The following is a 22,875-nucleotide window of genomic DNA, read 5'->3' as shown; positions in this document are numbered from 1 at the left end:
GTGAGGTCCAAGTGCTCTAGATTCTTTTCTTGATGAAATATTGACATCTCCAGAATTCTACCTCCATTTCTCTTTGTTTAGGTCCCTGAAAGCTAAAAATACACAAAATAGGATTTTCCTGTCCTGAAGGATTAAAACCAAAATAAAGGGGATTATTGGTAAATCCACAAAAATCAATTTAAAACATGGACATAACATCATATATGGTGCAAATATGTGGGAATATGTGTCAACAAACCACAAAGTTCATGCATGCATTTTACATGCATCAAGATGCTATTAGAGCATCTCCACCTGGCCTTCCCAAAGCCCCCCAAGGGCTATGGGGGGTGCCGGCGCCAAAAAAAAGGCGCCCAACGTGCCCCCCATTTTTATTTTGGTGCTAGCCAGGCGCGATTAATTCACTAACCTATGCGGAGGCGAAAGCGCTGTGCCTCCAACTACCCCTTCCCGCCGGGCTACCGGTCCCCCCTTCTCGTATGGAGGCTGAGTGCCGGTCTCTCCCGGCCCGCAAGGTGCGGCTCGGCATGCAGCCATCACCCACCACTACTACGGCAAGCTCACATCGGAGCAGTGGATGGATCCCCACTGGAACCTGACAACAACACGACTTGGTACGATGGAGATTGACACCTCCTGTGAAAAACAACGAGGCCGGGCGAGGGCTCTAGTGGGGTGACCGACTCTTGAGAGCGTGATGGACCACATCATGTTGGGCGATTAACCCTGCCTGCAATACCCCCACTTCTAGCCGAAGAATGGTGGCAGCGGGTGCGGCAACGCTACCATCCGGGAGCACTCGCCCCCACGGTGGCATCTTCGGCTCATGCGTCTGTGGCTGGGGTGGCAGGTGCCTCTGGAGTACGCCATGGCTGCGCAACATCACAGACGCGCCGGCGACCCGGAGGAGTATCCCAGCCAGCAAGCCGCCAAACGCGCCTCCCTCAAACCCAATCCACCGGCGTCGATGGACTACGCCTGGTCCTGGTAGGAGAAGGAGGAGAAGGCCTACCGTGCACACCGTGGCGACCATGGCCAATGTTGCAGCCTTTGCGTCCACCGGCCTCTGTAACGTGCGCAACAATAGCTACAGCTCGCGCAACCACCGCAGAGGTTCCAGCCGCGCGCGCCAAGCGACAACGACAACGAGTACGATGACTTCAAAGACATGTATTACAGGACTAGACAAGAGTACAACTAGTTAAAAATGCTATGCAATCAAATATTATTTAATTTTTTTGATTGTATGGGGGTTGCGGCTGGGAGCCAACCGGCCCCCATTTCGATGACCGCACCAATGGTCCTCCATATGGGCCGAAAAACGCAATGCGACGGATGCCGTATGGGGTGGCCGAGTGGATATGCTCTTAGGGATGGAGAGGAGGCACCTAAGCTCCTATTTTGAAAAAAAAAATCTCTACTTTTTTTGCGAGAAAACCCTGTTCATATTAAACCGCGGTTCTTACAGAACAGTCCAGAAACCAAAAAGAAATTACAAATTGGTCCTTCTGAACCCCAGCAACGGAGACGGAAACGAGAACGTCGCGCCGGCGCGCCGCCGCACGAACTCCCCAAAGCCTTGGATCGGGAGACACCCCAGTGCGGACGGGAAGTCGACGCCACTCGGCTCCGTAGAGCCTCCGCCCTGCACCGCCACCGCCGTCGACGCGGTCACCATGAACAGCAGCTTCCATCTTATTCTTCACCCAGATCCGCCGTCGCAAGATCTGGCCGGGGCAGAGAGCACGGCACGAATCCTCCGATTCGCGGGTGCACGGCAAGCAGGTGCGCCACCACGGAGCTCCACGAGCACCGCCGCCGAAGAAGACGCCCACCTGCACCAAAAGCAACGCCGGCGACCTCAGCTTCTCCTCCGCGCCGCCGGTTGAAGCCCCAACCGAGCCCACCAAAACTACACACGCGAGGCGGGGATCCCCCACCCTCCCGCCGCCGGAGCGGCCGGCGGAGGGCGAGGGATCCAACGGATCGACGGCGAGGTGGTGGATCGACTGGGAGGTGGAAAAAAATCGCCCCTCTCGCACAGACGGGGGAGGGGAGACGTCCAGGTAAATATTTATTATTACGTTTGTTTATGCTCTAGAAGTTAATTAAGTGCAAGAGGGGCTAGAGAAAGAGGGAACCAGAAATTCAATTCGGCTCCCGGGTGCATATGCTCCCTCTACCAAAAAATTGTATTTCGAAGTGTTAAAAAAATTTGACAAAAAATTCTACATGTACATCTTCATAATATATGTGTGTTCGAGTCAAGTATCAAGAAAAACCAACATTTTTTGTGCACTATGTAAAAAGAGAAATTTTATCTTGTAAAAAACATTATTTTTAGCACTGATTTTTTTCTTTTTTACACACATCACATGACAAGTCGATTTTTTATGAAACAACTTTGTAAGCGTGTAGCACGTGAAGATGTACGTGCGAATTTTTCGTTTCAATTTTTTTGAAATTCAAAATGTGTGTAAGATGCATTTTAAACTAAAGGGAGCATATGCTCCCATGTTCCAAAACATCACTCCCGGAACTTAGCTTCTTTATTTAACTTTATTAACTCAGTCTGTTACCGACGACAACCTATATATATATGTATATATATATTCATGAAAGCGAAGCAGAAAACGGACAAAATAACACCCCTCATGTAACTGCTCAAGAACTTTCATTCACGATGCTACTGTTTATTTGTCTCGACGTTGCTGTCAAAAGGAGTATTAGAGTGGTGCATTCTTGTACTAAGAAAACATATCAAGAGGTGCATTCCACTTTAGAAGTTTAAATATGGTTCAGGGTCGTGGAGACAGAGAGCACTAGTCCGGGTAGAGAGGGAGAGCAGTGATTGCGTTGCAGACAACAACCATTCCGCACATGCTCCAACAGCAGCCATCAGCGTAGGGTGTCAAGCTGTCCAGTCCAGGCCCCAGCCTCTCTCCCCTCCCACGGACACACGGTAGCAGTACACACTGCTAACCAACAGTAATAGCAATGGGAGCAGCATTTCTAATTTCCCCTAATCCCATCACTACCCTCTTTGTTGTTTTCTGAAGCGACTGGCCTCATTTGGTGTGAGAACAGCGCATCGCATTGGGAGGAGTAGGAGTGCTAGACAGCAGTACCAGCCTACCAGGTAAGCAAAGGCCACCTGCATCTGCAAGATTGGTTGGTGCTAGCCCTCGTGCGTTCCGGTTCGAGAACACTCTGCTGTTTGTACCATTAGCGTGCTTAGGCAGGGGTTTCGCTTCTCTGTTCATCCGGTGGAATTTCAAGAAATGCTCCGGCTTCCAATCGGTGGCTGAAATCTTTCTCTTTTAAGGCAACAATCTGTTCCCCTTTTCTTGTTATCAAAAACTTTGTGCGCTTGATTCTCGGTTTCTTATTGGTTCTCCACTAGGGTCCAGTCGGTGTGGTTAAATTTTGGTTTACTCTTCAGTGGATGCTGCTTCACTCCCCTCCTAGAGATGTTCTTCTGTTTTCCATTTCTTATCTCCGTTTCTGGCTCCATTGAATGGATGGTTGATTGAGAGGGTGGGTGCTCCTCGTGCAAGTTCTAGATCTGAGCACACCTGGAGCCGTTTTGGTGCGAGTTATTTCCTCGGTTTCTTGTTTACTTTTGGAAGTCCCAAATGTCCTCCCTTTCTGTTACCGCAATTACTACTATGTTTCTTCCGAATTTCCTTTTTGGGAAATTGCTCTGGATCTGATGATAAGACAAGGGAGCTAACACTCTGGTCTCCTCTTTCAGTTGCTACTTCTGTTTCCAAGATATTTTCTTCTGTTTTATGTAGCTGAATTGTAGATAATTTTGGTCCGAGTCGTAATTTTCCTTTTTTTTTGAAAGCGAGTCGTAATTTTCCTTTGTACTGATGTACCATTGTATTGATGGATAGAACAACAGGAAATACACGTTCTGTAACCTTTTGTGTGTGTTGAAAGAGACATGCAGTAACTTTAATTTTGCGGTCGTAGTTTCTCTCTCAGCTAACGAAATTGTCCTTTCACCAGAGAAACATAGGAAATTGTCCTGAGAGGTGGTACAGATGGCTGACATTGAAGCTGGCATGGTTGTCACTGATTCTGATAGTTCAAGAAGGTCACGAGATGACACTGCCACGTTAATACCAAACAGCGGCAATTTAGAAGGTTCAAGCCACAGGGCTACAAAGGCCACCAGGTTCAAAGACGATGACGAGGTTGTCGAGATTACCCTCGATGTACAACGTGATTCAGTGGCAATCCAAGATGTCAGGGCGGTTGATGATGGTGGCTCAGCGCATAGCGGTGGGTTTGATGGCCTGTCATTGGTGTCACCTTCCTCATCAAGGGGTGGCAAGCTGTCATCGAAACTGAGGCAGGTGACTAATGGGCTAAAGCTGACGAATCCGAGCAAGAAGGCGCCACTGCCACAGACACCGGCGCCAAAGGTCGTAAGGAAGAGATATGACCGAAGCAAGAGTACGGCCGCGGTGGCACTCAAAGGGATGCAGTTTGTGACTGCGAAAGTTGGCAATGATGGCTGGGCTGCGGTGGAGAAGCGATTCAATCATCTGCAAGTCGATGGCATGCTGCTTCGTTCGAGATTTGGGAAATGCATTGGTAATTTGAATTTTCCACTGCATCTAGACATATAATTTTTGATAGAATGGTGGTTCAGTTGTTGCTTTTGATTTTGCAGGAATGGAAGGGTCTGATGATTTTGCAATGCAAATGTTTGATTCATTAGCGAGGAAGAGAGGAATAGTGAAGGAAGTCCTCACTAAGGAGGAGCTCAAAGAATTCTGGGAGCAACTTAGTGATCAGGGTTTTGACAACCGTCTCCAGACATTCTTTGACATGTTAGTAGTTTCTGCTATATATATTGTTTTGGCATCTTAACAGACACACTGTATATCCTATATGCGATAAATGCCAATTCCAAACTCGCTTCAAAACACTGAACTCAATTAACTAAGTGGTACAGGGATTTCCATGTGAAGTTATCGAACAACTTATCTTTAGTTATGGTTTTCTAGGTCATTTGATGTATTAACATGTCGTCACCTTTTTGTTCAGGGTTGACAAAAATGCTGATGGAAGAATCACGGCAGAGGAAGTTAAAGAGGTCAGCCAGAAGACTCCAAACTGAAAATATGATCTTAATGCCCTCATGGTGTAAATTTAAAGCATGATTAAGCAAATGGTAACATGCTTTTGCAGATTATTGCCCTTAGTGCATCAGCAAATAAACTTTCCAAGATCAAGGAGCGAGCTGATGAGTACACAGCCCTCATAATGGAAGAGCTTGACCCTAACAACTTGGGCTACATAGAGGTGTGTCCATTTTTAGTCAAATAACAGTTGAGAATCGCTACACAGTTCTTTTCTGACCACTCCAATGTTAACAGCTCGAAGACTTGGAGGCACTATTGCTGCAGTCGCCATCTGAAGCTGTTGCAAGATCAACGACCACCCACAGCTCAAAACTTAGCAAAGCTCTTAGCATGAAGCTTGCACCTAGCAAGGAAATGAGCCCACTTCGCCATTATTGGCAGGAGTTTTTGTACTTCCTAGAAGAAAACTGGAAGCGGATATGGGTCATCACTCTCTGGCTCTCCATCTGCATCGCCCTTTTCATTTGGAAGTTCATCCAGTATCGTAACCGAGCTGTATTTCACATTATGGGCTACTGTGTTGCCACTGCAAAGGGTGCTGCTGAGACCCTGAAATTTAATATGGCACTAGTCCTTCTTCCTGTCTGCAGAAATACAATCACTTGGATTCGATCCAAGACAAAGGTTGGAGCTGTTGTACCGTTCAACGACAACATAAATTTTCACAAGGTAAATGGTAATAATATGTACACTGTTTTAATGTGTATTTAGATCTGATATCGTATAGTGAGATATGTTATGAGTGTTAAGCTTCATGCACTAGCCACTTGAACCAAAAGTCCGAACTGATGGAAAGGGCTAGGCAATCCACATATACACTTCACAACACCCCCACTCGCGTGTGACGGGAGAAGAGAAAGTCAACACGTGAAAGAAGAAGAGCACACCGAAACAGCGGTGGCTAAAGAGGGGGGCAACAGCAATTTTTAGGCTTAATTGCGAAAACCATGTGAAAGCCAGGATTTGAACTTGAGACCTGGGGCTTTGATACCATGTTAAGCTTCATGCACTAGCCACTTGAACCAAAAGTCCAAACTGATGGAAAGGGCTAGGCAATCCACATATACACTTCACAACAATGAGCATCTGTTCTATCAAGAACAAATTAGATGCCTTGTACGACCTTAAAATAGTCCAAGAAACTGTTGCTCTCCTGCGACTCTCTCCAACCATTTAGGGCCCTTTGATCCTTCATCATAGAAGAACCTAGTGCTAAAGAATAACCTGCCTCTAATCCTCTCAAACGTCTCTAATTGCTCGCCAACGAGAATAATAAAATTCTCGATAAAACGAGAATAAACTGTTGACGAGGCCAGATAGATAATTTACCACTGACTAAAACTGTGACTACATCACTATATTGGATATTACCTTTTTTTTCGATAAGGGGGAGACCCCAGCCTCTGCATCAATTGGTGCATACGGCCTCTTATTAATCTTATTTAAAAGGTCTGAGTTACATTCTTACACCAATTCATGGATCACACAAAGTTTCCACATGGATCAGCCATCTAAAAATAAAGAGAAAAACAAGCCGCCACAAGATCTTCATGTCAGCCGCATCTAAAAATAGTGGATATTACCTAATATGCATGTTACGATTGTGCAGGTAATAGCAGCAGGTGTTGCAGTTGGTGTTGCTTTGCATGCAGGTGCTCATCTGACATGTGATTTTCCTCTCCTGCTCCATGCAAGTGATGCAAAATATGAACCAATGAAGCCTTTCTTTGGGGCCACAAGGCCACCAAATTACTGGTGGTTTGTAAAAGGAACTGCAGGGTGGACAGGTATCTCCATGGTAGTGCTCATGTCAATTGCTTTTGTATTAGCCCAGCCATGGTTCCGGCGTAACAAGCTCAAGGACACTAATCCACTCAAGAAGTTGACTGGTTTCAATGCCTTTTGGTTTACACACCACCTATTTGTTATTGTGTATGCCCTGCTCATCGTCCATGGAACAAGTTTATATCTAACGAAGGAGTGGTACAAGAAATCGGTAAAGTCTATACCCTCACACCAATAGAATATCTAATGATCAAAGTTGATACTTATTGATAACTTTTTAATATGATCAGACGTGGATGTACATTGCTTACCCTGTCTTCTTATATTCCTGTGAGCGCATTGTTCGGTTATTTAGAAGCCATGATGCAGTTAAGATTCAGAAGGTACCACAATTAAACTTTTCAAATTCTGTCGTTGTTTATCTTTTTGACCCTCAATGTGATGAACAGTAATGGTCTTTTCTTTTAAATATGACACCTAATAATAATGTACCAAACCATTCAATATGGAGATGTGCTCTGAACAGAAACTAAGCCTTAATTAGTGCAAATTTCTGGATTCATTATTTCATGGCCTTCAATTTGTATGTTCCCAACAGGTTGCGGTATATCCAGGGAATGTGTTGGCTCTTTATATGTCCAAGCCACCTGGTTTCAGATACCGGAGTGGGCAGTACATCTTTATAAATTGCCGTGCCGTATCTCCATATGAATGGTACCCAAATTACACACTTTTAAGAGTTGCATTAATTTAATTATTGAATAAGCATATGACCAATAGCATGGAAAATTTGCTCTATCACAGGCACCCATTTTCCATTACATCGGCACCAGGAGATAATTACCTTAGTGTCCACATTCGCACAAGGGGTGATTGGACTTCTCGGCTTAGGACTGTGTTTTCTGAGGTAAATCAGCATCTTTTGGCCTTTGTTTTATCTGAAGCATGGTAATTTTTTTAGTTGTTCGTTTGTTATATTTGATTGCCATTGCTCTACCTGATGGAACCGATAATAACTCTAAATGTAAACCAGGCTTGTCGCCCCCCTGCCGATGGAGAAAGTGGACTTCTTAGAGCTGACCTCTCCATGGGAGTCACTGACAGCAATGCAAGGTAAACAGGAATTTCTTCAGTTTCTTTCCAAAATGTTTTTATCATAGTATATGTATTTTCAAACTCTCACCTGATCCTGAACTTCGTTGACATGTACTAGATTCCCAAAACTTTTGATTGATGGACCATATGGCGCTCCAGCACAAGATTACCGAGAGTATGATGTGCTATTGCTCATCGGACTTGGTATTGGAGCCACTCCTTTGATCAGCATTGTGAAGGATGTGCTTAACCACATCCAGCGTGGGGGGTCTGTTGGTGGTACAGAGCCTGAAGCCAGCGGCAGGGCAAAGAAGAGGCCATTCATGACGAAGAGGGCCTACTTCTACTGGGTCACTAGGGAAGAAGGCTCCTTTGAATGGTTCAGAGGGGTGATGAATGAGGTGGCTGAGAAGGATAAGGATGGAGTTATCGAGCTCCACAACCACTGCTCAAGTGTGTATCAGGAAGGCGATGCTCGTTCTGCCCTCATTGTCATGCTCCAAGAGCTCCAACATGCAAAGAAGGGGGTTGATATCTTGTCTGGAACCAGTGTCAAGACTCACTTCGCCAGGCCTAATTGGCGAAGTGTCTTCAAGCGTGTCGCGGTCAACCATGAGAATCAACGCGTTGGTAGGTCTTTTTTGCTGCCACACTCTGCACATGGTACTAGAAATGTCCGTTACCTCCCATCACCTGCTAACATTTGGTTTTACTTCAGGGGTTTTCTACTGTGGCGAGCCTGTTCTCGTGCCACAGCTTCGGCAGTTGTCGGCAGATTTCACCCACAAGACGAATACAAAGTTTGAGTTTCATAAGGAGAACTTCTGATGGTACAACTTATATACCAACATGTGTCCAGGGTCTGGTTCATCATGTGCATTATACGGTTTGTAAGGGTAGATGAATAAAACTGGAGTTGTTTTGCTTAGCCTTGTGCCCAGACATATTTACTAGCATGTGACGTTAAACTTATTCACCTGACATTTAGTTATGCATTTTTTTGACAATCAATACCACATATTTATAGTAACTAATAATACATGGTAAAGATACATGAGCTAACTTCAACCATTATAAAATAAATAAAATAAAGTCCGAAAGAAACCAACAAATCTTCGAGATCTTCAAACTCTTTCTTATACTTTTCTGGAGGCAGCTCAGACTTGAAGATATCAATGAAGGTTCTCCCATGATTTTAATTTGAGCTGCAATGCCAAGGCTTCGTGCACACGCGCAACCATTGAAATAGTCAATCACCATCGACAAGAGTTCCAACATCAATATGCCAGGAAAAAGCAACCGTATAGCCTGAGCTGAGAGAACGAATCACCATTGTTGTGGACGTAGCAACCGGAACAAATATTGCAAGGACAAACATCCTCGTGGCAACTATCAGAAAAGAACCTAGATTGATCCAGCAAAAAAATCTAAAGAACCATACCTAGAAAATTTTAATCTTCCAACACCATCATTAACGCCAGGAGGAAGATCTTGTTGTCGAAAGAGGGGCTAAAGATTAATTATTGTAGACGATGTCTTCTCCATTGATTTGGAAACCAAAAGAAGACGACTACCTAAACCCTAACCTACCGTAACCTAATTGTATAGAAAAGCACTACTTTTATCGAAACCTCCATTCGTAGATCGGGTTCTCCACCCCTCATGTTCCCGACGAGGCTAACCAAACGAGGGGGAACCAATCTGCGGTGGAGTAGGAGGTGGAGGCGGTGTCGGGGGATGACCCCGTGTATGTCAAAGGACTGGGAACAGTTGGCTCAGGGCCGGCTGGCTCACCGTGAAGCCTGCTGAGGAGCAGCCGGCTTGGGCCGTGGCTGGCCGCCTTGGGGCCGGGCCGGCCGGCTGGAACCAAGTCTTGGGCGGCTTGGTCATGGCCAGCTGCGCCGTGGTCTGAGCCGGCTTCGACATCAACTATCCAGCTTGAGACGGGGTCGGCCGGCTTCGGCATCGCCATGCCGGCTGGCCCATCCTTGGTCGGGTTTGTCATTTCCCTGACCGACTCTAGAAGTTGGTGATCCTTGCAGGATAAGGCTCCTGGACGCCCGTCTGGGTGCAAAAGTCCACGAGGACGACTTATCCCGCTGATCCCGCGATACTGCAGATCAACAGGGATCAGCGTGACGACCAGCCATCATGGCCCGACTCTCCGGGGTGGTGCAGACTACGGCGGCGCTACGCTAGGAGCCGCAGGGAGCAGGGCTAGATGCCGGCCTACGAGCCATCCGTCGCCCTGTCTTGTCCCTGTCAGCAGCGACAGAAGGACGTGACAGGGATGGCTGCCGGGCCCCCCAGTGCCTCGGGACCACACGAAGAAGCCAGAGAAGGCGAAGTTGGCGTCATAGACTCTAGGGCCTCCTTGTAAATGTAGCGGGCACTATATAAGCCCAGTAGCTCCCCTCTTTGGGGGGGGGGATCAATCGTTCTCTCTTCTCACACCTGGTAGAACCGCTCGGGAGCTGACATGAGTGTGCCTAATGGGAATGTCACGTATATATCCCTGATTCATGCTTTTAGGTATCTAAGGAGTTGAAGGCCCACATACCCGAAGGTTTGGAGGCCCATGAAGCTGAAGACATGCGGATTAAGGAAGTAGAGTCAATATAGGGAAACTTGTAGCAATATATGGAAAGACCCAATGCGGACCGATGTTTTGTATACTTGTATGACACGGAAAGCCTCGGCTTCCCCTCCTATATAAGGGCGAAGCTGAGGGCAAAGAAAGGATCGATCATTGTTAAACCCTAGCCACCGTTTCTTTCTAGTTAGACGCCTTTGTTCGTCTGACCACCTTCGAGTTCTACTTGCCCTCTAATTTCACGAAACCCTTAGTCTACAATCTGTAGGCATTGACGAGTCGATACCTCGTCAATTGGCGCCGTCTGTGGGAAGAGAGGTAGCAAAGTCCTGATCTCGATGGCATCATCATCGTTAGCATCAAGCAACGCAATGGAAGGAGGTAAACAGATCCAATTTGGTCTTGTCGATTTTGTTCCTCACCCTCCCACCCGTTTGACTGCATATGCCAACCTGGGAGAAGCAATGGACATGACGTTCGGGAGTTTCCGCTTCCTCGTCGGGAAGGAAGGTTCATATCGCTTTTCGGCCCCAATTTTTTCGAGACGGTCGGCGGCTGAGTCTGAATCCTCGGGACCGTCGAATCCATCCATCGACTTAGGCGACGAGGCGATTTCACCTCTATGCTTCACCAAGCCCGCTGATAGCGGGAAATTCACCGATTTGTTCGGCGGGATGACTTTCGGGTCGACCACTGAAACCGATCTGCTTCAGGGCACGAACTCCAACAACTTCACTAATTTCTAGCTCACCAACAACATCAACTTCATTGTTAGCGAGGGGGTCTTTGCCGATCCATACGACAGTGTCACCTACCTTTTGCATGGTGTGCGGATGCCAAGTCTAGCATCACGCAGAAGGAACTCGACGATTCAAGATCCCGAGCTCGACGATAGCGCAGACTCGACACGCCATCAGATATGCGTGCTCACGGTTTCGGGTCGCGAAGTAGAGGAAGATGAACAATCTGAGTTGTCGACCCATTAGGTAACTCCTATGTCCATCCTGCAGATTTCACAAAAGGAACATGAAACAAATATGCTGGAGCTCAGCTAAGAGAGCAGGTGCAGCTTTCCCAAGCTTCATGGGATAGAGCCGCAAGGGCCATAAACGGTACAAAACCGATGACAACGCAAGCAACGGTGGAGGAGCTAACATCATATCAATATAAACTCAGCCGCACAAGACGCAATTTGATTAAAAATAGAAGACGAAGTCAAAACATCTTTCATAACCCCTCATGGCATGTTCTGCGACAAAACAATGTCATTCGGGTTCAATAACGTGGGGGCCACATATCAGCGCATGATGCAGAAGTGAGTTGCAAGTATATATCGATGACGTGGTCATCACGACAAAAAATGGGTCATCTCTAATGGATAATCTTCGAGAAACATTCGACAACCTCGATAAGTTTCGCATCAAATTGAACGCGAAAAAATGTTCCTTTGGTGTTCCTGCAGGAGAACTCCTCGGATACTTGGTGCCGGTTAGAGGAATTGAAGCAAATCCTGAGAAAATACAAGCCCTCTTGACGATGAAGAAACGAACCAAGCTTAAGGAAATACAACAGTTAACGGGGCGTGTCGCAACTTTGAGTAGATTTGTCTCCAGGTTGGGAGAAAAGCTTTACCATTCTATACTGTAAGGGTATTTTACCCCTATCCATTATTTTGGTAACAATGACACCGTAGCTAGAGTAATCGAACTAATACATGCCTATAAGATTATTCTCAGGTATTAGTCTAACAGACATAATGGTGTATCAATGGAACAAGAAGGTGAAGGGAGACCCCCACTTCGACGAAAAAGGGGAACACTAGTTTTCCTCAGGCCGGCGCCTGGTCTGGCGGCACCGGGTGCTGCACCAGCTGGTCCGGCGCAGCCGGCCCTGACACCGGTGCACACCGGGCACTATCCAGGGACTCGACACCTCACGCACGGTGCCACGCCCGGTTTTCTACCGGGTGGCCCAGGGCCCAGCCCGGTGGCACCGGCTCCTGCAACGGCCGGCCCTGCGTAGGCCGGCCCATACACCAGTGCACACCGGAGCAGATTCTAGGGGCTCGACACTCACGCTCAACACTAGCCCGGTGCCAGGCCCAGCGGCTCCCAGCCAGCCCGGTCTGTGGCCCGGCGGCACCGGGTGTGCCACCGGCAGGCTCGGCGGACCGGCCTCCTCGACACATTGTTGAGTTGGACAAGTCCCCAACGGTTGGATTTCAAGTGGACCTATATATACCCCTTCTCCTAGCTCAGAACGGTTAGGCACTACACTAAAAACTGTTCTTGAGCTCACTCTCTCATACTCCATTGATAGAAACACCAAAAGCCTCAGATCTCCCTCTTCCTCCACCCAAACTCAAATCCCTCCGGCGAAAAGCTAGAGGAGGTCTTGATCTATAGTTCCACCGAGCCAAATCTTGTTCCCCCTTGTATTCATCAAGATACCTGCTCTCTAGGGTTTCTTGGAAACCCTAGGTGGGCAAAAGCGTCCGGAAGCATCCGGGCTGTGAACTTGCTCCTGACAAGATTGTGAAGGTTTGGAGGCTGCCTCACAGTCTACCAAAAGTGAAAGAGCTATTCCTTCGTGGGATAAGCTCGGAGAAGAAGGTGAGCCTTCATGGCGTTGGGAAATCCTTCGTGGGATCCCCACCTCTCCAAACTTGACGTACCTTCTTGCAAAGAAATGGAACACGGGAATACATCTTCGTCTTCGTCTTCGTGTTCTTTCGGTTATCCCTCACCGAACTCTTTACTTGTGCTATATATGCTGTGAGAGCCTTCGTGCTTGAGTTACTTGTATTATCATCTAGGGTACCTCACCTAGTTTGCATTAGGCTAATATTTATATTCCGCAAAGCCTAATATTGCAAAGAAAGAATTAAAACTTGTAGAAACCTATTCACCCCCTCTAGGTTTACCATCTCTGAACTTTCATAAACGCTTATAAAACAGGGAGAAAAGTTCGAATGGAACGAGGAAGCAGATAAAGCGATCAAGAACTTCAAACGCACTATTTCGACATCATCAGTTCTAGTGGCACCACGTGAAAAAGAACCTCTACTGCTATACATCGCAGCCACCACTAGTAGGAAACTAGCTATAGGCGGGATGCTATTCTGTGGCGCACCTGTTTTGCATGCGCCACAGAAATAATTCCTGTGCGCCACTAAAATAGCGTATTTTTGTGGCGCACCACACTGACATGCGCCACAAAAATATGGTGGGCCCCACCCGGCCAGGCCCAATAATTGTTTTCACTATTTCTATGGAGCACATGACCACGTGCGCCACAGAAATAAGACATTCTGTGGCGCACTTTGCCTGGTGCGCCATAGAAATAAGACTTTCTGCGCCATAGAAATAAGACATTCTCTGACGCACCTTACGTGGTGCGCCACAAAAATAAGACTTTCTGTGGCGCATGTGGATTGGTGCGCCACAGAAAATCCACATTTCTGTGGCGCACATGAACTCCATGCGCCACAGAAGATTTTTTTTGCTCTCCAGGCAACTCCACCCCCACTCACCCCCCACCCCCTGGATCACTTTTTTTTCCTTGTAAAATACAAAATAAATAGATAGAAATTTCAAAAATAAAATCCTTCGAGGTGCCCATGTATTATGTCATCTAGTTTTATTGAGAATTAACAAACATGAATTTCGACATTTTTTTGCAAAATTGCGTTTCAAAATCATCAAACTGGATTTCTGGTTGCATACGAACTCGGGAAAAAATGCGCAATATATCAAAATGACCGGGAGAAAATTCTACATCCGGATTCACCCGGGTTCACCCGGTTAGATAATTTTTAGAATCGCCAATTTCGAAAAGAGTAAAAAGATACAGCAAAGTCAAGATTTTTTTCCTGCCAAAATAGAAAATTCGAAAACAAATTCTGTGGCGCACCATATGACCATGCGCCACAGAATGTTTACTCTGAAATTTGAATTTTGGGGCGCCCTCCTCCCACTAGTAGCATTTCACTAGTCTATAACGATTTTAGTTCGTCAGTGAAAGGCCAAAAACTGTCATGGAGGCCTCATACTGACGGTTTGGAATTCCGTGGCGAACCTCGCGTCGCAGATGGCCAGACTGACGGTTAGATTATCCCATCATGGATCCGTGACGGCCTAGCCCACACCCAAAGCCCACCCGGCCCGGTACGTCATGACGGGCATAACCGTCATACGGCTGCCTCCCCGATCGAGACCACCGTGTCAGACCAATCATTGAGCTGTCGGTCCAATAATTAAAAGCGCATGATGTCATCTTTGTCGTCTAGCTGACCACTCCGGATGAACCTTCTCCCACCACGTGGCCATGTAGATTTGCATTCGAAGGTTGACACGTGTCTAGAGCGTCACCATTGGCATGTCGACACGTGTCACCCGAAATAGAAACATATGCGTGTAGAAGACCCAATACCATCTCGACACGTGGCAAAATGAAATGCCGACACGTGGACGTCGGGGGCCACATGCAGGAACACACGTGGCACTAACTGGACTTTGGGCCCAGGTTATTGTGGCCCATTAAAAGACGATCCGTTTATAACTGCCAGCTATGCACAAGGCCCATTTGCGGTGGCCCATTAAGGTAAGCCCGTTAACCGTGGCCCTTTCTTGGCCCACTCACAGCCGACCTTTTAACAGCCTAAATGTGCGACCTTACTATCTGATACGTCTCCAACGTATCGATAATTTCTTATGTTCCATGCTACTTTTATGATGATACACACATGTTTTATACATACTTTATGTCATATTTATGCATTTTCCGGCACTAACCTATTAACGAGATGCCGAAGAGCCAGTTGCTATTTTCTGCTGTTTTTGGTTTCAGAAATCCTAGTAAGGAAATATTCTTGGAATTGGACGAAATCAACGCCCAGGATTTTATTTTTCCACGAAGCTTCCAGAAGTCCGAAAGGGAAACGAAGTGGGGCGACGAGGCGACGCCACGCTAGGGCGGCGCGGCCCAGGCCTTAGCCGCGCGGCCCTACTGTGTGGGTCCCTCGTGGCGCCCCCTGACCTACCCTTCCGCCTACTTAAGCCGTCGTCGATAATAGTTCCAGTACCGAGAGCCACGATACGGAAAACCTTACAGAGACGCCGCCAATCCCATATCGGGGGATTCAGGAGATCGCCTCCAGCACCCTGCCGGAGAGGGGAATCATCTCCCGGAGGACTCTTCACCGCCATGGTCGCCTCCGGAGTGATGTGTGAGTAGTTCACCCCTGGACTATGGGTCCATAGCAGTAGCTAGATGGCCGTCTTCTCCTAATTGTGCTATCATTGTTAGATCTTGTGAGCTGCCTAACATGACCAAGATCATCTATTTGTAATGCTACATGTTGCGTTTGTTGGGATCCGATGAATATGGAATACTATGCTATGTTGATTATCAATCAATCTATGTGTTGTTTATGATCTTGCATGCTCTCCGTTATTAGTAGAGGCTCTGGCCAAGTTTTTACTTGTAACTCCAAGAGGGAGTATTTATGCTCGATAGTGGGTTCATGCCTCCATTAAATGCAGGACAAGTGTGTAAAGTTCTAAGGTTGTGGATGTGCTGTTGCCACTAGGGATAAAACATCAATGCTATGTCTAAGGATGTATTTGTTGATTACATTACGCACCATACTTAATGCAATTGTCTGTTGTTTGCAACTTAATACTGGAGGGGGTTCGGATGATAACCTGAAGGTGGACTTTTTAGGCATAGATGCATGCTAGATAGCGGTCTATGTACTTTGTCGTAATGCCCAATTGAATTTCACAATACTCATCATAACATGTATGTGCATGGTCATGCCCTCTTTATTTGTCAATTGCCCAACTGTAATTTGTTCACCCAACATGCTATTTATCTTATGGGAGAGACACCACTAGTGAACTGTGGACCCCGGTCCATTCTTTTACATCGAATACAATCAACTGCAATACTGCTCTCTTTGTTCTTTGCAAACATCATCATCCACACTATACATCTAATCCTTTGTTACAAGAAGTCCGGTGAGATTGACAACCTCACTGTCACGTTGGGGCAAAGTAATTTGGTTGTGTTGTGCAGGTTCCACGTTGGCGCCGGAATCCCTGGTGTTGCGCCGCACTACACTCCGCCGCCATCAACCTTCGACGTGCTTCTTGGCTCCTACTGGTTCGATAAACCTTGGTTTCTTACTGAGGGAAACTTACTGCTGTACGCATCACACCTTCCTCTTGGGGTTCCCAATGGTCGCGTGTTGAACAGAAAGACATACGTCAACTACGCGTAGCACTATCCCGGTCCGTTATTGTGTTGCAACGTCCCAAAAAATCAATGCAAAAACGGCCCGTTACTTCAAGCCCATCAATGCTGGTGCATTAATATTCTTAGCCGAACCATTACTTCTAGCCGATAAATGCCGGCCTGGTTAACTCAACTAGGTCATTCCTTTCAGCCTGTTAAACCCGGCGTGTCAACTAACGGCCGTTTTGTGGCGGCCTTATTACATAGAAATAATACATAAACACTCAAAAAATACATACAGAATAACTAGATAATTGTGCATCAAGTTACATTCGATCTTAAGTTCATCCTGCGTACTAGCGCCATACCATAACAGTTGAGCTCCTCCAAAATAATAACAGTTTAGCTTGCGCCAAAAGCAAGACCACCAGCCCAAAATACAGTTCAACTATTCACCATAACACCACCAGTTCACCATGTATACTCGGGCACGGACCTGGTTAACGTTTCAAGCCTTGCCTCAAGGGTAGCCTGTTTCTCTCTCACTTCCTGGACCTTTCTGTTAAGCTCGAACATATTAGCATTATGGGAGTTGACAAGATCTTGCAGGTCCCCTTTTCCCCTCGGCTCGGTCTCCAGTAAATCAGGTTGGGTGCTTAAATTCGATCGAGTAGGTTGAGACATCTCCTTTTCAATCTGAGGCTTGTTTAGCAATAAAGATAGAAGATAGATTGGTGTTAGATGAAGTAAAGTATATAAACTTAGTTTCAGCGCTAACTCGTTGAATGCTTACTCATAAGAACAAGTTCTACTTCGGGGGAGACGCGATCGGCCTTGTTGTGGTGTGTCTCCCTGAACAGATCCACATGACTTGGTTGTCTATCTGTGTACGAGTCTCCCTGAAAATAAACACATACATACAGCCAGTTTATAGATTCTATAAAGGATTTTGTGAATAATCAATAAGGTGTGCAATATTATATGTTGATGTGCAAGTTAATCACTATTTAGATGCAGAAAGAATTTGCAGACTTTTGCACAAGCAACAATGTGCATAAAAACTCCTACCTACCAAAAACAGAAATTTAGTTTAAAACGCACATAAGCTATCCATCGCAGAACTAACCAGTATACCTTCTTGCCAAAGTGAGCATCATAAAAATGATACCACTCAGGCATATACTAAGCAATAGACCTTCTTGCCAAAGTGAGTTACATATATTAACTATCTGGGTCGCTCTAGGTTTCCGGCCTCGCCGTCCAATCGGCCACTCAGGCACCGCTCTCCGGCGACCACGAGCGCCGGCAGCGGAACCCTCAACGGGCCAGACTCGCGTGGAGACCATCTACCGCGTCGCCCAGTGCCGCATCGACACCTCGCCCCCCTGCTCCTACCGCCCCTCAAGCTCGGCATCTGGAACTGGTACACCCTCAGAAGTTCTGAGTCAGAACTCTCAAACTTTCCCATCTTCCACGCCACCAATCGCAGTAGAAATTCTATGTGCAGTTCAATTGAACTTTAGCCGTGGTTTGATGAGATGAGACTGGCCGTCGGCCTGATGATATCCCCCAAAACAGGTACCTGTCGGCGGAGAAGAGCAGGTCGGCGTGCGCCTCTTCCCGGATCCCGGCCGGCTGGCAAAGGAGCAGCCGCCGCTCGCCCGCTTCTTGCTCCGCGTCTCCTAGGCCGGCCCGCCCCGTCGCTCCACCATCTCCCTAGGTCTGCAGCTTCTTCTTGGCCTAAGTGCTGCTGGAAGGTAAGAGTTTACTACGAGGGAGGTGTGATGTCTCTCTGGGACAGGCTGTACGGTTCCGGGGGATTGCCTCCATCTACAAAAGCCACGCCACTACCTGATTCTGATCTACGCCGCTGCAGCAGACTTGTCAGGCCTCTGTGTTCCCTTTCTCTTGAGGTTCCTGGACTGCACGGCTGCAACGGCACACAGCGTCGGCCCCGACCGCTGGTACTGCGTCTGGGTTATTTCAACGGTGTCCTATGGGCTGCCGGTGTTGTTGCTCTTCGCCAACACACTCCAGTACGAATACTGTCATACTGATGTTGTCGTTTTGGTGCATCCAGCCATCCATGCCGTTTGGATCTTGGCCTCGTTCCATGATCCGGCTTTGATGTTTCTTTTCCTCACGATGCAAGCCAGGTTACCTTCTGATTATGCACAATAATAGCTGACGGGGTCCTTCCTACGTATTAATCACTGGCTCCATTTTAGCAGCTGCTGCCAGGAACTAAATATGCAGGTGGTGTGGTCAATCACCATTTGGTGTTCCTTTTCATGTGCTCCAGTTTCTGATGCATATTTATCTCAATTATGGTTTAATTCTTCCATTTTGTGATTTCAGTCTTAGCTCTTATTGTGTATTAATTAATTTGTTATATGTAGAGGATGCGGAAATGCATTTCTGACCTTAGGTGCATATGGTCCCTTTATCTAAAATATGTCTCGAGAGATGCCTTATTTTTGCACTAAAATTTGTCCTTTTACACGGACTGAATAGAAGGTTTATTTTTTGGCTAAAAAACTTTATTAGCACGTAGGATGTAGAAATATACATGCGACAATTTATTCTGCATTTTTTGACATTTTAAATATGTGTAAAATGTATCTTAAAATGGAGCATATGTACATGGGAGCAAAAACACCACGTCCCAGACGATGGGTGTTTTGATGTAAATTAATTAAGGTGGTGGTTTAGGCTTTATTTGTTGGCTGTTCAGTCAATTGTTGAGTACAACATATGTTGGCTGGGCGTGGTCTGGGAAAAGATCGACGTGCCTAAAACAATACAATCATGTGTATTTAAGTTCCATTTTCGTACACGCATGCTTAGTGCTAATTTGTTTTTTAGTACTGCCGATCTGCAGTTAAGAAGAAAAACCAAATCATAATATTCTTATAGTTCATTTATAGGATGGCCACCTGACATGTATAGCTTCTCTACGTGGGACATGGGAGATAGGTACACCGCTATAACTATTTCGTATAATACCATTTCATTTTTTTTTTCTTGTGGGCATTACGTAGAGAACTTTGTTGTGCAAGTTGGTGGACGCTGTCCTTGGCAACAAATGGAGGACACAGCGGAGGTTGGAACGAAACCAACCATAGGAGCATGAACGATTACTTAATTGCTGAAGCTTAGTGCAGTTTTCTACAAATACGTGAAAAAGTATTGCCATGCTTTAAACCAACGCTTAACTGTGACTATATATGGGGATCCATCTTGGAGTCTTCCAATGTTACTGCATCGCAAAGGAATCAACAAAAGAATCTGTGATAGTGTTTTTTCTCTGAGTGACCATTTGTTACATATTCTTCTTGACAAATTAACTGCAATTGTGCTCTAGAACAGATTGTTCCAGGAATGCTAGCCTTTATAAGTACATGTCTCAGATGGTACTTCAACGTCCAACCAAAGATGGCAGTGATTCAGCGAGGGTGAGATACATTATATTCTTGCAACCTTCTATTGTTTAGCTATACTGCATCTAAAAAAAATAGAAGATAGTGCTTCTGTCTAGATATACATGCAAATGCAACTTGTTTTTTGAAGTGTTGCAAAATGGAAGCTAACATAAAAATCTGTACTTAACAATAAATTGAGTTGATCTCGTGTAGTTTATATGAAGTAATTGTGTTCATGAAAATGTTCTCATTTATTAGGTTTAATTTCCAACCAATTCTTTTATCAGCTCTGTTTCACCTTGTGGTTCCTATGGCCACATCGAAATACGCCTCAGTGGCCAATACCGTGCAAGATTTCTTAGGTATTTCACTGTTTTCCTTTACCTCCTTTGCGTCAGAAAAGATAAACCAAAATCTCGATCCTTTGATTATTCTGGAATGGTAGTGCACACGGTTGGTAATAAGCAGTCTGGTAGCTTTTAAGTCAAAATAGAGGACTACTTAGCTTGTGATATTCCATATTACTATTTTTGCAAGTCAATATAGAATTTATCATGTGGTTCTGAACTTTTCTTCCTATTTTGTTTATCTTCAGAGCATTCTTGAAGGACTTTGTCAAGGATGAGGCGCTTCAGAACGGTAACAACAATATTGTCTTGGTAGAGGAGCATGTAAACAATGATGTATTTGCTTCTTTTAGTCAACACATGTCATTTTCCTCTGAGCTTAGTGGAATTCTAGACATTGCTCAGCTTTCAAAAAATCAGTATTCCTGTAACCTGCTTGATTTATTTTTATTCAGTTAGAATACAAAATATAATTTTCCTACTCTCATGGTCCTACTGTAAACTCATGATGTAGCTCGGTCTGCAGGTGCTTACTCCTTGCTCTTGATTTTTAAGGGTGTTAGTACAAGGGTGCTAGAGATGCTCTGAAGGCATATTGTCTTACTAACTTTTATGATCGGCTCTCTCATGCAATTTTATTTGCGTCTTTAATGTGGCTTTGTTGTTTGTGATGTATTCCTGAGAGTGACTTGGCCAAAACAACCTGCAAGTCCACCGTGCGTACCACACCATACCAAAACGTACTGTAGGCGGCACGACGAAGCACGCATTTCCGCCTAGTATGTTACTACTACTTTACTGCTAGGACATCCTCTGATTGCACAATATGATCGTTTGTGCATGCCAAGGTACCCAAGAACGACTGGGGCACTCTGTGCACGAGCATAGTCACCCATCTGTTGGGCTACGTGGACTTCATCTGACAGAACGATCTCGTCGTCAGGCCAGAGGTTCTCAATTGATTGAGGTTGTGTATGAGATGGACATGACAGAGCACGTCGGCCATGCTCCCGGGATTGGGCACCACGCCGTCGAGCGCGAGCCTCACCTATTCAATATCCAGGTCAAAGTGAGGGACATGTATGCTCTTCAGGTCCCTCCCAAAATGAAGCCAATCTTGGTGAAGATGCCGCAACCTGTCTCTGAGGATTGACACCTGCGAGTATGGTGTCGATATGAAGTTATACACGGGCGGAGGGGGGCTCTTCTTCAAAGTTGGAAGAGCTTCGTCCGGAAGATCAAGCCGTGGGTCGGCGACGTCCTCATGTTTAGGTTCATCAATAATAAGGGCTTGAAGATCACGCTCCTCGGGTCTTACAACAACGCACATAAGCTGGTCGTCTGCGCTTAACTTGGCGAGTAATCTTCCGGTACTACCAGGTGAGGACGACGAAGATGTATAGTTGTCGCTAGTAGTAGTGGTACTTCACAATAAATGGTTGTGTGCATCATTTTGATGCGAAGACCAAATTCATCCCCATTTTGAAAAAAATTAGATGTGATACTTGTCTAATCAGTTTGCATTAAAAAACCAGTCCTTTTGGAGTCGGAGGTCTGTATCCCTGATGTGAGGTACCAATCAGGTGGCATGGGATGTACCTGCCTAAAGCCTAACCAATTTAGTGATCAACTTAGTGTGTTAAGCATGTTGTTCTACATATTTTGCTTGTGTGTTCATGTAATCAATGTGCTATGATAACCTCGCCAAATTTGAAGGATGTGAGTGTACTTCCTTGTCTGTCCAATACAAGGATACATCCGACCAAGCCAGCTAAACAGGTTGTTTAACTTGGCCCAAAACGCGTAGTCGCGTGGCTATGCCCACCAGAACACTGCTCAGCCAGGCCGAAATCTAGCCAAATGGGCCTCAAGCGATTGCTGCATGAGTTCTATTATCGCACTCTCTCCTACCATAGAAGGATGTCAGAGATTTATTTAAATTCGAGCGTATCTATACATAAAAAGGTATCTAGATACATTCAAATTTACAAAGATAAATCCGAAGATCATACAGCCATCTTGACAGAATACACACTTTGTACTTCTATGCCAATTGAGTTTTACAAGGTTGTCTATGGTGGGGATTACCACTTACCGCTCTACAAAGATACCACACGAAGATTTTTTTTTATTTCTAGCGGAGTCTTCATTTTCCAAATCTTTTTATTGTTATTAACTAGCACTTCTAGTTGGATTAGTGCTCTATACACTCGAATCTACTAAGAATTTGCCACTCT

The 22,875-nt window shown here is 45.8% G+C and overlaps 1 protein-coding gene and 2 long non-coding RNA genes across 5 annotated transcripts; 2 read left to right on the top strand and 1 right to left on the bottom strand.

The window, feature by feature from the left end:
• Positions 1 to 2,868: 2,868 nt before the first annotated feature.
• Positions 2,869 to 9,011, top strand: LOC127327049 (respiratory burst oxidase homolog protein B). Of its 2 annotated transcripts, none has more exons than XM_051353831.2 (13): positions 2,869 to 3,139; positions 4,015 to 4,605; positions 4,685 to 4,844; positions 5,062 to 5,110; positions 5,206 to 5,319; positions 5,394 to 5,828; positions 6,769 to 7,155; positions 7,235 to 7,327; positions 7,543 to 7,658; positions 7,749 to 7,851; positions 7,978 to 8,057; positions 8,158 to 8,669; positions 8,758 to 9,011. In XM_051353831.2, the coding sequence occupies exons 2-13, from the start codon at positions 4,050 to 4,052 to the stop codon at positions 8,865 to 8,867; spliced, it is 2,715 nt and encodes a 904-aa protein (XP_051209791.1). In that variant the 5' UTR covers positions 2,869 to 3,139; positions 4,015 to 4,049; the 3' UTR covers positions 8,868 to 9,011. The 2 variants fall into 2 exon arrangements, with proteins under 2 accessions (XP_051209791.1, XP_051209790.1); XM_051353830.1 differs by lacking the exon at positions 2,869 to 3,139 and adding an exon at positions 3,146 to 3,325.
• Positions 9,012 to 17,299: 8,288 nt separating this feature from the next.
• Positions 17,300 to 18,590, bottom strand: LOC127326955 (uncharacterized). The gene is made up of 3 exons (XR_007868267.2): positions 18,452 to 18,590; positions 17,663 to 17,768; positions 17,300 to 17,571 (listed from the first exon to the last, which is right to left on the bottom strand). It is a non-coding gene; the product is annotated as an uncharacterized lncRNA (long non-coding RNA).
• Positions 18,069 to 21,171, top strand: LOC127326953 (uncharacterized). 2 transcript variants are annotated; one of them, XR_007868265.2, is made up of 4 exons: positions 18,069 to 18,292; positions 18,448 to 18,626; positions 18,749 to 20,324; positions 20,887 to 21,171. It is a non-coding gene; the product is annotated as an uncharacterized lncRNA (long non-coding RNA). The 2 variants fall into 2 exon arrangements; XR_007868264.2 differs by having other exon boundaries at positions 18,448 to 20,324.
• The last annotated feature ends 1,704 nt before the right edge of the window (positions 21,172 to 22,875 follow it).

Source organism: Lolium perenne, chromosome 3 (assembly GCF_019359855.2).
Source record: "Lolium perenne isolate Kyuss_39 chromosome 3, Kyuss_2.0, whole genome shotgun sequence".
NCBI classification, from domain to species: domain Eukaryota; kingdom Viridiplantae; phylum Streptophyta; class Magnoliopsida; order Poales; family Poaceae; genus Lolium; species Lolium perenne.
This window is presented reverse-complemented; position numbering and strand designations above follow the sequence as displayed.

Excerpts from the sequence above, each read along its gene's own strand:
- LOC127327049 (XM_051353831.2), top strand. The coding sequence starts at position 4,050 with ATGGCTGACATTGAAGCTGGCATGGTTGTCACTGATTCTGATAGTTCA. Across the intron at positions 7,156-7,234 it reads AGGAGTGGTACAAGAAATCG|ACGTGGATGTACATTGCTTA; the intron begins GTAAAGTCTATA and ends TAATATGATCAG. Across the intron at positions 8,670-8,757 it reads CCATGAGAATCAACGCGTTG|GGGTTTTCTACTGTGGCGAG; the intron begins GTAGGTCTTTTT and ends GTTTTACTTCAG.